The sequence below is a fragment of the Anguilla anguilla genome, chromosome 15 (genome assembly GCF_013347855.1).
Source record: "Anguilla anguilla isolate fAngAng1 chromosome 15, fAngAng1.pri, whole genome shotgun sequence".
In the NCBI taxonomy this organism is placed as follows: Eukaryota; Metazoa; Chordata; class Actinopteri; order Anguilliformes; family Anguillidae; genus Anguilla; species Anguilla anguilla.
In genome coordinates, this window is record NC_049215.1 from 24,777,406 (window position 1) to 24,787,446 (window position 10,041).

The following is a 10,041-nucleotide window of genomic DNA, read 5'->3' on the forward strand; positions in this document are numbered from 1 at the left end:
CTGATCTGATGCACTGTGTTGTCAGACCTCACAAATTAAGTTCAAATTCATTTATTCTGCAAACATGCAACTACAAGTCATTTTCAGGTTTTTATTTTTTTTACTTTCTGATGGCACTCTGTGTGTGTGCGTGCGTGCTTGCGTGCGTGCGTGTGTGTGTGCGTGCAAAGGTACTGAGTTGCTCTCTCATTTAGTTCCCATTTGTTTTTCCAAGGTGACGGTAAGGCAGACAATGGGACCATCCGGTCTGATGAACAGGAGAGGGTTGACACACCCCAGTCCAGCAGGAGCGCACCCCAGTCCAGCAGGAGCACACCCCAAAATGCACCGGACATGGCAAAGAGGAAAGGGTGAGGGGCCCCGTTAGGTGCAGTGTGAGATAGACGGTGCTTTACTGATGCAGGTTCAGGGATCAACATTAAAGTTTTTTTTTACACTCAACCAAACTAAATTTAAACTTTGCAAGCCACTGTAAAAACATTTAGTTTTATTTATTGTCGAGTTTCATCAGATATAGAAATAATTAGATTATCAATTAGATGAGGATTCATCTTATATGAAGTATTAGATTTTATTAAAATAAATAATAATGAAATATTTACGTACATGGTAATGACAGCTAGCTGTTTGGCATGAAAGTGCCTACTTCACTGTGATCACTTCAGAAGCAAATGTAAATATGGCTACTTGCCTTCCCATTACTCCACTCAACTTGAAAACTGGGAGTGTTTTGAGTTCATTTTGTGTTTCATAACATTTTGGGTTAGGTAACTTTATGTATGCAATTTATTGCATGCATTTCATAACAGGGACAATGCACATTGAGCAACATTTCAGTTTTTCATGTTTACATAAATTGCTCTGGATAAGAGTCTGCTGTATGAAAGTAATGTAATGTAGTGTAAAGGTCCTGGAGTTAGCTACTGAGCTGATTTTATCTATTGTCCCTGGGCAGGTTAACAAACTACTAGGCACCATGTACCAACGGTAGTGTCCACTGTGATCTCACTGCAGGGTGGATCTAGACAAGAGGAACAGCCGACCAGCACTCAGAGTGGGGAGCGATTGGGACAGCCGGGCCAGGACAGGTTCTGCTCCTGACCTGGGTGCACATTCCGCCTGCAGAAGAAGCTCCACCCCCCAGTCCTGCAGGTGATGCATTCCTCAAGCGCACAGGCTTGGAAAGAAAATTCCCTAAAGCAGGGGTGCGAAACACCAGTCCTGAGGGTCAGTGTGCTTTCAGTGCTGATGGGAGAACGAAGTATCAACCTGAAGCTATCAGAACCATTCTGAAAACACACCAGTTCAGACCCCTGTCTGATTCAGGCCTCAAATCAATAAAAGTGAATTCATACTTAATAAATAAATAGAAAGCATTGAAGCATAAAACGGCAATCATAGACATTAGAGGAGGTACTCTCAACATTTACTACATGATTTGTGGAGCTACATATAAGGTGTGCACAAGTTGTCATATCTGCCTCTGGCCAACAGGGGGCATTATGCTGCCATGGAAACTTCGGAGCTGCCTACGGTACCCAACAGCCTCCGCTCCAAAACCATTGGGAGGTCCTCCAGTCCCAGCAAGCACAGCACAGACTTGGGGTGCAGCAGGAGGGTGCGGAACTGGGTACACAGCCTGGAGCATTCTTGGGTTTGCACAACAAAACAGGGCTCTTCAACTACTGCTTTCATAGAGCCAGATTTTTAAAATTGTGTATATGGGCCAAATGGTTTCACATTGTATTCCTACTGTTTATAAAACGTATCTATGCATAAGATGTGTGTTGTATGAATATAAACAAGGCACCCAAATTCTTAAAATATGCCCTTATTATTTGATATTCTGTCACTTCCAGAGATAATGAACTGGATAGTAGTCACAATGACTGATACATATGATGAATGATGCGCTATTGTTGGGTTCTCAATGATAGAAGGGTCAAAATTAAGTCTATTGAGGGCTGCATTTGAACACCAAGCCACCAGTTCAATTACAGCCCTACTGTAGAATCTCTGAGATACCATTGATTGGGCTATTCAAAACACTGTCGTGCTCATAATGTGATGTAAGTATACATTAGTTTTGCTTGTATACTTGTATACTTGTATACTTGTATCGTATACTTGTATTACTGTAGCCTTGGCTTTATATTGTCAGCTTATTTTGTAACCATAAATGGTCACAAATTACCGAAAATGAAATCAGTGGTATTGGGGATCACTTTAGAACTTTAATAATTTTTTATCCTATATTGGGTTTAACAATTTTTTTGGTGATTTGCTATATTTCACTATCTGCCATCATTTGGTAACTGTCCTTTCATCAAATACTGTTGACTTTTCACATAGTATTCTTTAGCAATAGTACAATAGCATGTCCCTTATTTGGAAGTATTTCACAATTTTTTATCAATGGAAATTGTGACTAATTTTCATTTAATGCTTGCCTTGTGAATCAGTTGAGTGGCCAGACTGCGACTCCAAGGCTGGCATCTCTGAGATTCTCCTGTACATGTAGTGCTGCTCACGGATGGGCGTGGTCTCAATTTTAACACTGATGTATCTAACCTCAGCCGGACGGCGCAGAGAGCACGGCTGGTTCCCATGGCAGCGACGGCATTCTGAACAGCATGGTCACCATGCATTGCAAGACGGAGTCTGGCACCCCTGCTATCGCCGTGTCCAAAGATTCTTTGGCCTCAGGTATCACCATGGTGATGGCTGGTGACACCCACTCTAAGCTGTCCCTGGATTGCACTGTTAACCTCTTTTTATTCTCTGTTCTGGTTTTTCACTTTTGTTTCTGCAAATCTAAACACAGTATACACATTTTAAATAATTGAATTATTTTAAATATTGTCTGATACGTTGTATTATTACCAAGGAACCTTGAACTTGGTTATTATTACTTTTTTAATTAAATGGCTTTGTTTTCCATGGAAGCATTTTATGGTAAAGTGTGTCTGGCTATCGATGCAAGTTCAAGCTTACAGCAGACCTGCAGTGTTGTGCTAATGAATCTATCATTTAGTAACACACAGACCTGCCCACACAATGAAGTCTGTGTGGTTAAGCCTTTAAGCCCTCGCTAATGAGAAAAATCACTGGCTGCAGACACATGGAAATTCAGTTCAGTTTCCTTTCCTGCTGGTTATATAGTCTGTCTATTTGTCCCTCTGCAAAGCCCCTTCCAATTCAATCAGTGTGTTTTAATGCACCCAATTACTTATGTAAGGGATTTCTGGCAACTCTAATTAGTGTTGTTAAGCTATTCTTAGCTATTAGTTGCTTAGCATATTTCACAATAGAAATATACCTGTTGTCCCTTTTATACAATAGAAAGTTATAAACGTATGTTTCTGAAAACCCCAGAATATGGGCTTAATTTATTTTTATACTTTAATGATTTAATCAATTTTGTCACGTAATTTTGTCACTGTTGTGTGTCTCATATTTAGTCTCATGACAGGTGCATTCAATAAAATGGCCTAGCAATAATAATACATGCGGAACAGCATGAGTGAGACATTGGGGAGAACAAACTCTCTCTTTCTGCCTGTGTCTGTCTGTCTGGTCTGCTTGCGCGTGCATGTGTTGGTTCAGACCGCAGGCAATCTGAAGTGGACCTGGGTGCTCCTGGTGCTGGTGGTCCTGGTGCTGGTCCCAGCGATGGCACGCTCAGCCTGAGGTGTCGGTCCGTGCCTGGGGAGTTAAACGATGGCGTGAGTAACGCGCTGTAATACGCTGTTCCACTGCATGTGAGGACTACAGCCTACTGGGACTAGTGACGGGTGTCAGGAACCCCAAACTGCGTGGATCTACAAATGGGCTGTCAGTCATTGAAAAGACTTGTTTTAAATTTGAAAGTACTTGTTTTAACCAATCAATTGTGAATTAAATTTTTTTCTAATTATTAACTCACAGCTAATATATGGCAGCTCCGGTCATTTTATGTTTCATTTTGAAGAAGCATCATGCTCACATCACAACCTAAGATGGCTCTTTGAGACTGTGAGACAGATTAAGTGATTGGTCTAATGTGCCAAATGTGCCAACCATCAGCTTAAAGTACCACACATCAGCATGGTCATAACTGGGCTAGGCAGCCAGACTTTATGAGCTTGGTATGGCTGACAAATCACTTGGGGATCGCAACGGTTTTTTACATAATGTTTTTTTTTAAAAAACTGAATTTGACAGCTTCCATTTCCGATCTAGAATCAGTTTTGCCTATTAGCTCATGATGGGTAAGGTCAGTATATGGACTGGGGATAGCTGATCCACTCTGAAACACTTCATGAACAGTGGCCCAGGGCTCCACATGAAATGTCCGTGTTAAAGTTCAATTATAAGATAAATTGCCATTTGTCATCACCTTCTGAGAGTCGCCCTTGGGTGCCTTTTCACACTATATGCTTCATCATCTCTCTTTGCTCAGTGTGTTCTGAGCAAGTCTTAAACTCACACTCACGGCCACACAGTATATCTCTAGGGCTATGTATCTATTATTACAGAGTCATATGTATTACCATGGAAACTCTCATCTTAAATCCACCTCTAATGTGCTCCCAGTATGTGTTTTCCCCATGAAAAATAGAATCTGCAGGAACACTGCAGTGGAGGTCACAGAGTAATGAGCTCTGGCAGTAGGCTTCGTGAGAGCAGCAGAAATCCAACACCGATAGCCATTTCAAATTGCCTTGCATTCGATAGATCCTATCAAGGAGGTGGAAACCACCCGTGGATGTCTAAGGTTAATTTGCACGTTACGACTGGGAGAGTTAACAGAACGCATCCACACCTCAATCTCGAACCATCGTTTATCTAATAGCGATGGCTGCGCACCCATTATAATTTCAGTCCATATTTCAGATTTTTCTTATGTCCCTATGTGAATTGTTTTATTTTATTTTTTACTGCTCTTCAGGAATACGCGGATAACGAGACAGCTGAAGACGCTGATGCCCTGACGCTGGCCCGCAGTGCTGTGGCCAACAGAAGCGTGACGAGCGCGCTATCCATGGTGAGCTCACGCCACAAAATTCACACAGGCTGCGAGAGCCTGCATCCAGGAGTGGCAGTGCGGCTTTGCCCTTATTATTAGAAGCACCTGTCACTTCTGGTTAAGTCCGTTTGCTCTGTGAGTTACTGCGTTTGCTGGGGATCTTGGGTAGAGAGTGCACTCTGTGGCCCTGGGACTGTTTGTGCCAGAATGTAATTACTGACAAATAATGGAAGACTTTTCTCAACAATGCATCATATATATTTGTTTTAATGTAATTTGGGACAGCAGAAATAGGTGTCTGCACTTGTCCGTAAGAATACAAATGGTATGACCAGAGGCAGTGACTAATGAAACCAATTCCAGCAATCAAGACGATTAGTAAGAAAGATTAACTAGCTTCCTGTGTCATTCAATTTTCCCCCGAGCCCCTGGTGCTGTAAGTGGCAGGGCTGCTTAGATGAAGTGCCACAGATTTAAAGCAAGATGGGAACACTGCACACTTTTATCTACAACAATTCAGGCCCTCACAATGGCTAAGATTGTTTTATCCACCAAGGAGTTCTCAGTAGCCAAGGAAAAACAGTTCAGTGACTTCCTTATGACTGCTGTGCCTGTTCACCAAACCATATATTTGGAAATTCCAAATTAGGAATGAGAAAACTTTGTAATAGACTTACTGCATAATACACTTAGTTAACACAATAGATTTTGACCATGGCTTTGGCACTTTTCTCACTTGGCAATGAGAAAGTTATTTTTCAGAAGAGAAACCAGGACAGGTATTCATTCCCATCCATGGGATTCCTTCTTCATCATTCTGTCTTGGGTGATTGCATTAACATGTTTCCATAGCAACCAGTGCCATAGCCTGCCCATCATGCCATCGTCTCCCCTCTCTCCTCCCCCACCCTCCCTTTTGGCCTCCACCTTGTATTTCCCTCCTGCTCCTCCTCCTCTTCCGGCTGCCAGTACACTCCGCCAAGCTCAGAGCGGAAATGGAGCCATCTCAATGTGCCTGACTCGGATGCGGAGACGGTAAGCATCCCACTCTGGGGTGCCCAAATTGTGGGTTATGTGGTCCACATTTAAAAAAAACCTTTCCACTGACATTTGCTACCCTTGTTTACAGCACATATAATGCACATGTAAGTTATGTTGGACTAATAAGGGGTGGGTCACATAAAATGTATTTGTTCATTTAGTGGGTCATGGACTTTTAGGAAGTTTTGGGAACCATTGATCTAACTCACTAACTCACTCACCACAGGTCGAGAATTTATTTGTTCATGAAAAAGTAAATCCATCTCCCAAAAGATCTTTTGGTTTCTGTTTCTTGTTTCAAGTGTGTTTCTCTTCTCTCTCTTTCTAACATGGGTGCACTTTTCCCTTGTAATGCAGAGCAGTCTCAACAGCATGATGAGCATCTACAGTGAGGCCGGTGACCACGGCAATGCCAGCATCAGCGGGGAGATCCTGCTCCACATCACCTATAGCTACCGGACCGGCGTGCTCAACATCCTGGTCAAGGAGTGCCGAAACCTGGCCATCGGGGACAACAGGAAGCAGCGCACGGATCCGTGAGAGCCAACGCCGTCTCAACGCTGTCGCTGACACTTTCCCATTTGCTATGACACTGTCCTGGGGTTTACTGCCAGCTCTGACATTTCAATAATGATTGGCTATATATTTTTTTTTTACCTAGGAGAGACTATTGTACTGTATTGGAGGCTAGAGAATATAATATTGGCAGTACTAGTTATATTAACACTACTTCTAGTGTATTTGCAATTGCATCATGGTTCTTGGTTAACATAGATAATCCTACATTGATGCTTTAACGTTGCATCATGTGTACCATCTCTAGCCTAGGGTACTCTTAGACTAGTCTATATTACTGTGACTCATAGTAAGGAGTTTCTGCCAAATAAAAGTCTAGTAAATGTTCTGTAATGAGTGTGGGTATTAACAAGCCTGTTGTAAATAGTAATTTGAAAGCTCTTTTTTTATATGGCACAGCTATGTGAAGGTGTACCTTCTACCAGACAAGTCTCGTCACAGCAAGAGGAAAACCAGCATCAAGAGCAACACGATCAGCCCTGTGTTCAATGAGACCCTGAAGGTTAGGCTTGCTTTGAGGCCTGGCTGTGATACTCCTGCAGGGGGCCAGTCATTGCCACGATTTGCTAAAGGACCTATTGACAAATAGTGTGGTGCCAAGCAATAATACCAGGAATATTAATCTCATCACTCTCTGCAAACCTTTAATTTTTAGCAGGGATAATTTGAATCAGTTTATCATTGCAAGCCCTCACATGCCCTTCCTGCCCATGATTATATTACAATATTGCAGTCTTTCATTTGGAGAGGGGCAGTGCTTTAAGTTTTATCACTTCCATTGCACAAGAGTGACCACATGAGTCTGATCATTATAAATGTACAAAATGAGAATATGGAAACCCAGGGATACTAGCATATACTATAAGGGGCATTTGGCCTTCCTCAGCAGCAGCACTAGCCAATGAAACTTCAGCACACACAAAAGCTGACTGCATTTCATGATCTCTTTGCCACAGATTCTATATATCAACCAGATACTAATCTCCTTGTTCCTAACATACTGTATATTGCAGTAGTCTCCCTACCACCGAAGCAAAAAATGTTCTAATTTGTTGAGTCTGTTGAAAGTCTGTTGAGAGGCAGGGAAATTTCAGCTCTGTGCCAGCGGATGTTTGGCGGTGCGGTACGGCGGTGGAAACCCCTCTGAGCCCGTGTCTGTCCTCAGTACGTAATCAGCCGATGCCAGTTGGAGACCCGCACCCTGCAGCTGTCTGTCTGGCACTCCGACCGCTTCGGCCGCAACTGCTTCCTGGGTGAGGCAGAGGTGCCCTTTGACTCCTGGGACTTTGAGTCCCAGGTTGAGGAGTGGTTCTCCCTACAGCCAAAGGTATGGACCTGCTCAAAATACCGTCCAATATAAAATAATAATGTACAGTATGACACATTAGATCACAATATAATACTTTGCAATATAATACAGTACAACACACATTTATTTACCCCTCTAGGGATAATTAAATTTTGAGCAGGATGTGGGAGTACAGTTGCATTCACAATAACTTCATAAAATGAGTACATATTATTCTGATTCAGTTATACGTATCAGCAATGTTGTTCAGCAGCCTGATTATATATTTGAGTTATAATATTATGCTTCACTGTTCTCTTGGGGAATTTTAATTATAATCGATCTTTATTGGTTAGTCAAATTACTTCAGGGATACCAATTTCCTGAAGCTAATTAATCAAATTATTAAAATTGATGATGACAGTTCTTAGTTTATTAGCATTGAAATCCCCAAGGGGGGGTAATGTATATGCATTATATATAAAGTGTATATAAAATGTGTTCATTGAATATAATTCTTTCTGTGTGCTGTATGGAGCAGGTGGTCAGAGCTGTGGACCCCGTTTTGCAGTACAAGGGTGAGCTGACTGTGGTACTGAGGTACATTCCTGCTGAGAAGAACCTCATGCTGCCTCTGGACCAGGTCCAAGGTACCGTGCAGTAGCCGGGGCTGCTGGGAAATTGAGTCTCCATATGAGACACACTGCCAGTATTGACTCTGACACAAACTACCACCACAGATGTACCTGGGGTGAGGTGGGTTTTAAGTTGGCTAGGTTACTGCTAAATTAGGTGTCATCAGTGAGTGCTACACCCCTCCTCTTATTGCTGTCTTCAGTAGTACCTTGTGGCCTGTGGGGTGAAAATATTCACTGACTCAAATTAATGGTACATCAAATTTAAGATTCAATAGAAATTCAAGAGAAATATCATTTTTTTAAATACAGCATACAGTTGATGTACAGTTCATATAGTATTATATAGTGTAGAAGTAACAGGTACATAACTATGTGGTTTTACATTGTCCTTCTGGGTCATCTCGCTCTTGAAAGAAAAGAAAGGCTTTCTGAAAGGAAAGAAGAAGAGCTTCAAGTTGCCCAAAGGGGGGATGGTGGAGCTGCTTGTCAGAGAGGCCAAGAACCTGACTGCTGTGAAGTTTGGGGGGACGTCTGACACATTTGTAAAAGGGTAAGACGGTACACTTCAGGAGCCATTGCACAGCGCTCTCTACCGGTTTCGGGTGGTAGTATGCAGCTGGTGTTATAGAAAGGCGGCTTGTGACCAAAATTTTGGAATTATTTCAATCAGTTGGGGCATGGCTATATTACTGTAGTAAGCCAGGTGCATTTTTGTTTAATTTTGCACTGTTGTTTAACGTTGCATGAAATTGGTTGAGTGCAGTACATTGCACGCAATACATTTCCTTTTCATCAATTTAGGCCTTGGAAAGCAGATGTGTGAACTCTCTAGCTAATTAGTGTTTAAAATTAAACACACTTAAGTGCTGAAGCACACCAAAAACCAGCAGACAGACTCTGCTGCAGTTTGAAATCCCTGGTTAAGGAGATTTGAAGAGGAACAGGAGTGTTATTCCCTGAGGTTACAGAAGTGAAATATTACTCATGATTCCTGAGATAATTTGAGGAGTGTTAATTCTCAAGATTGTCTCTCGACCACAGCTACCTCCTCCCGGACAACAACAAATCCACGAAGCACAAGACCGCGGTGGTGAGGAAGACTGTGAATCCGCAGTGGAACCACACTTTCACCTACTGCGGCTTGCAGCCCGGAGACCTCAACAACGTCTGCCTGGAGCTCACCGTCTGGGACAAGGAGTCCCTCTCTAGCAACGTCTTCCTGGGGGGCATTCGGCTTGGTGCTGGAACTGGTAAGGAAGTCTGGCCAAGGGGGGGTTGCCAGTTCAGTTCAGTCAGATTGCTTTAAGTAGGTACCAATAAGGGGGTTTATTTGTCCTGCTGTACTTCTAGTTTAGGCATCTCAGCAACATGACTTTACCTACCTTATAGTTGCATTATATTTAGGCATTTAGCTGATGCTCTTATCCAGAGAAACAAACATTTGCAATGCATTTATACAGCTAGATATTAGACTGAAGTGACTCAAATAC

The 10,041-nt window shown here is 42.4% G+C and overlaps 1 protein-coding gene across 7 annotated transcripts in view; it reads left to right on the forward strand.

Moving 5' to 3' along the window:
- Positions 1-10,041, forward strand: part of LOC118214382 (synaptotagmin-like protein 5) — a 44,294-nt gene that overhangs the window by 32,266 nt on the left and 1,987 nt on the right. For 2 of the 7 annotated variants that reach the window (XM_035394292.1, XM_035394293.1), the window contains exons 5-17: positions 215-350; positions 1,015-1,152; positions 1,495-1,654; positions 2,577-2,706; positions 3,607-3,725; positions 4,931-5,026; positions 5,978-6,043; positions 6,407-6,585; positions 7,025-7,127; positions 7,791-7,952; positions 8,452-8,563; positions 8,966-9,101; positions 9,593-9,801. In XM_035394292.1, the coding sequence (XP_035250183.1) occupies positions 215-350; positions 1,015-1,152; positions 1,495-1,654; positions 2,577-2,706; positions 3,607-3,725; positions 4,931-5,026; positions 5,978-6,043; positions 6,407-6,585; positions 7,025-7,127; positions 7,791-7,952; positions 8,452-8,563; positions 8,966-9,101; positions 9,593-9,801 (1,746 nt within the window). Of the gene's footprint in view, positions 1-214; positions 351-1,014; positions 1,153-1,494; positions 1,655-2,576; positions 2,707-3,606; positions 3,726-4,930; positions 5,027-5,977; positions 6,044-6,406; positions 6,586-7,024; positions 7,128-7,790; positions 7,953-8,451; positions 8,564-8,965; positions 9,102-9,592; positions 9,802-10,041 lie in introns of those variants that run through there. The other 5 variants (XM_035394294.1, XM_035394295.1, XM_035394296.1 and 2 more) reach the window with 5 other exon arrangements.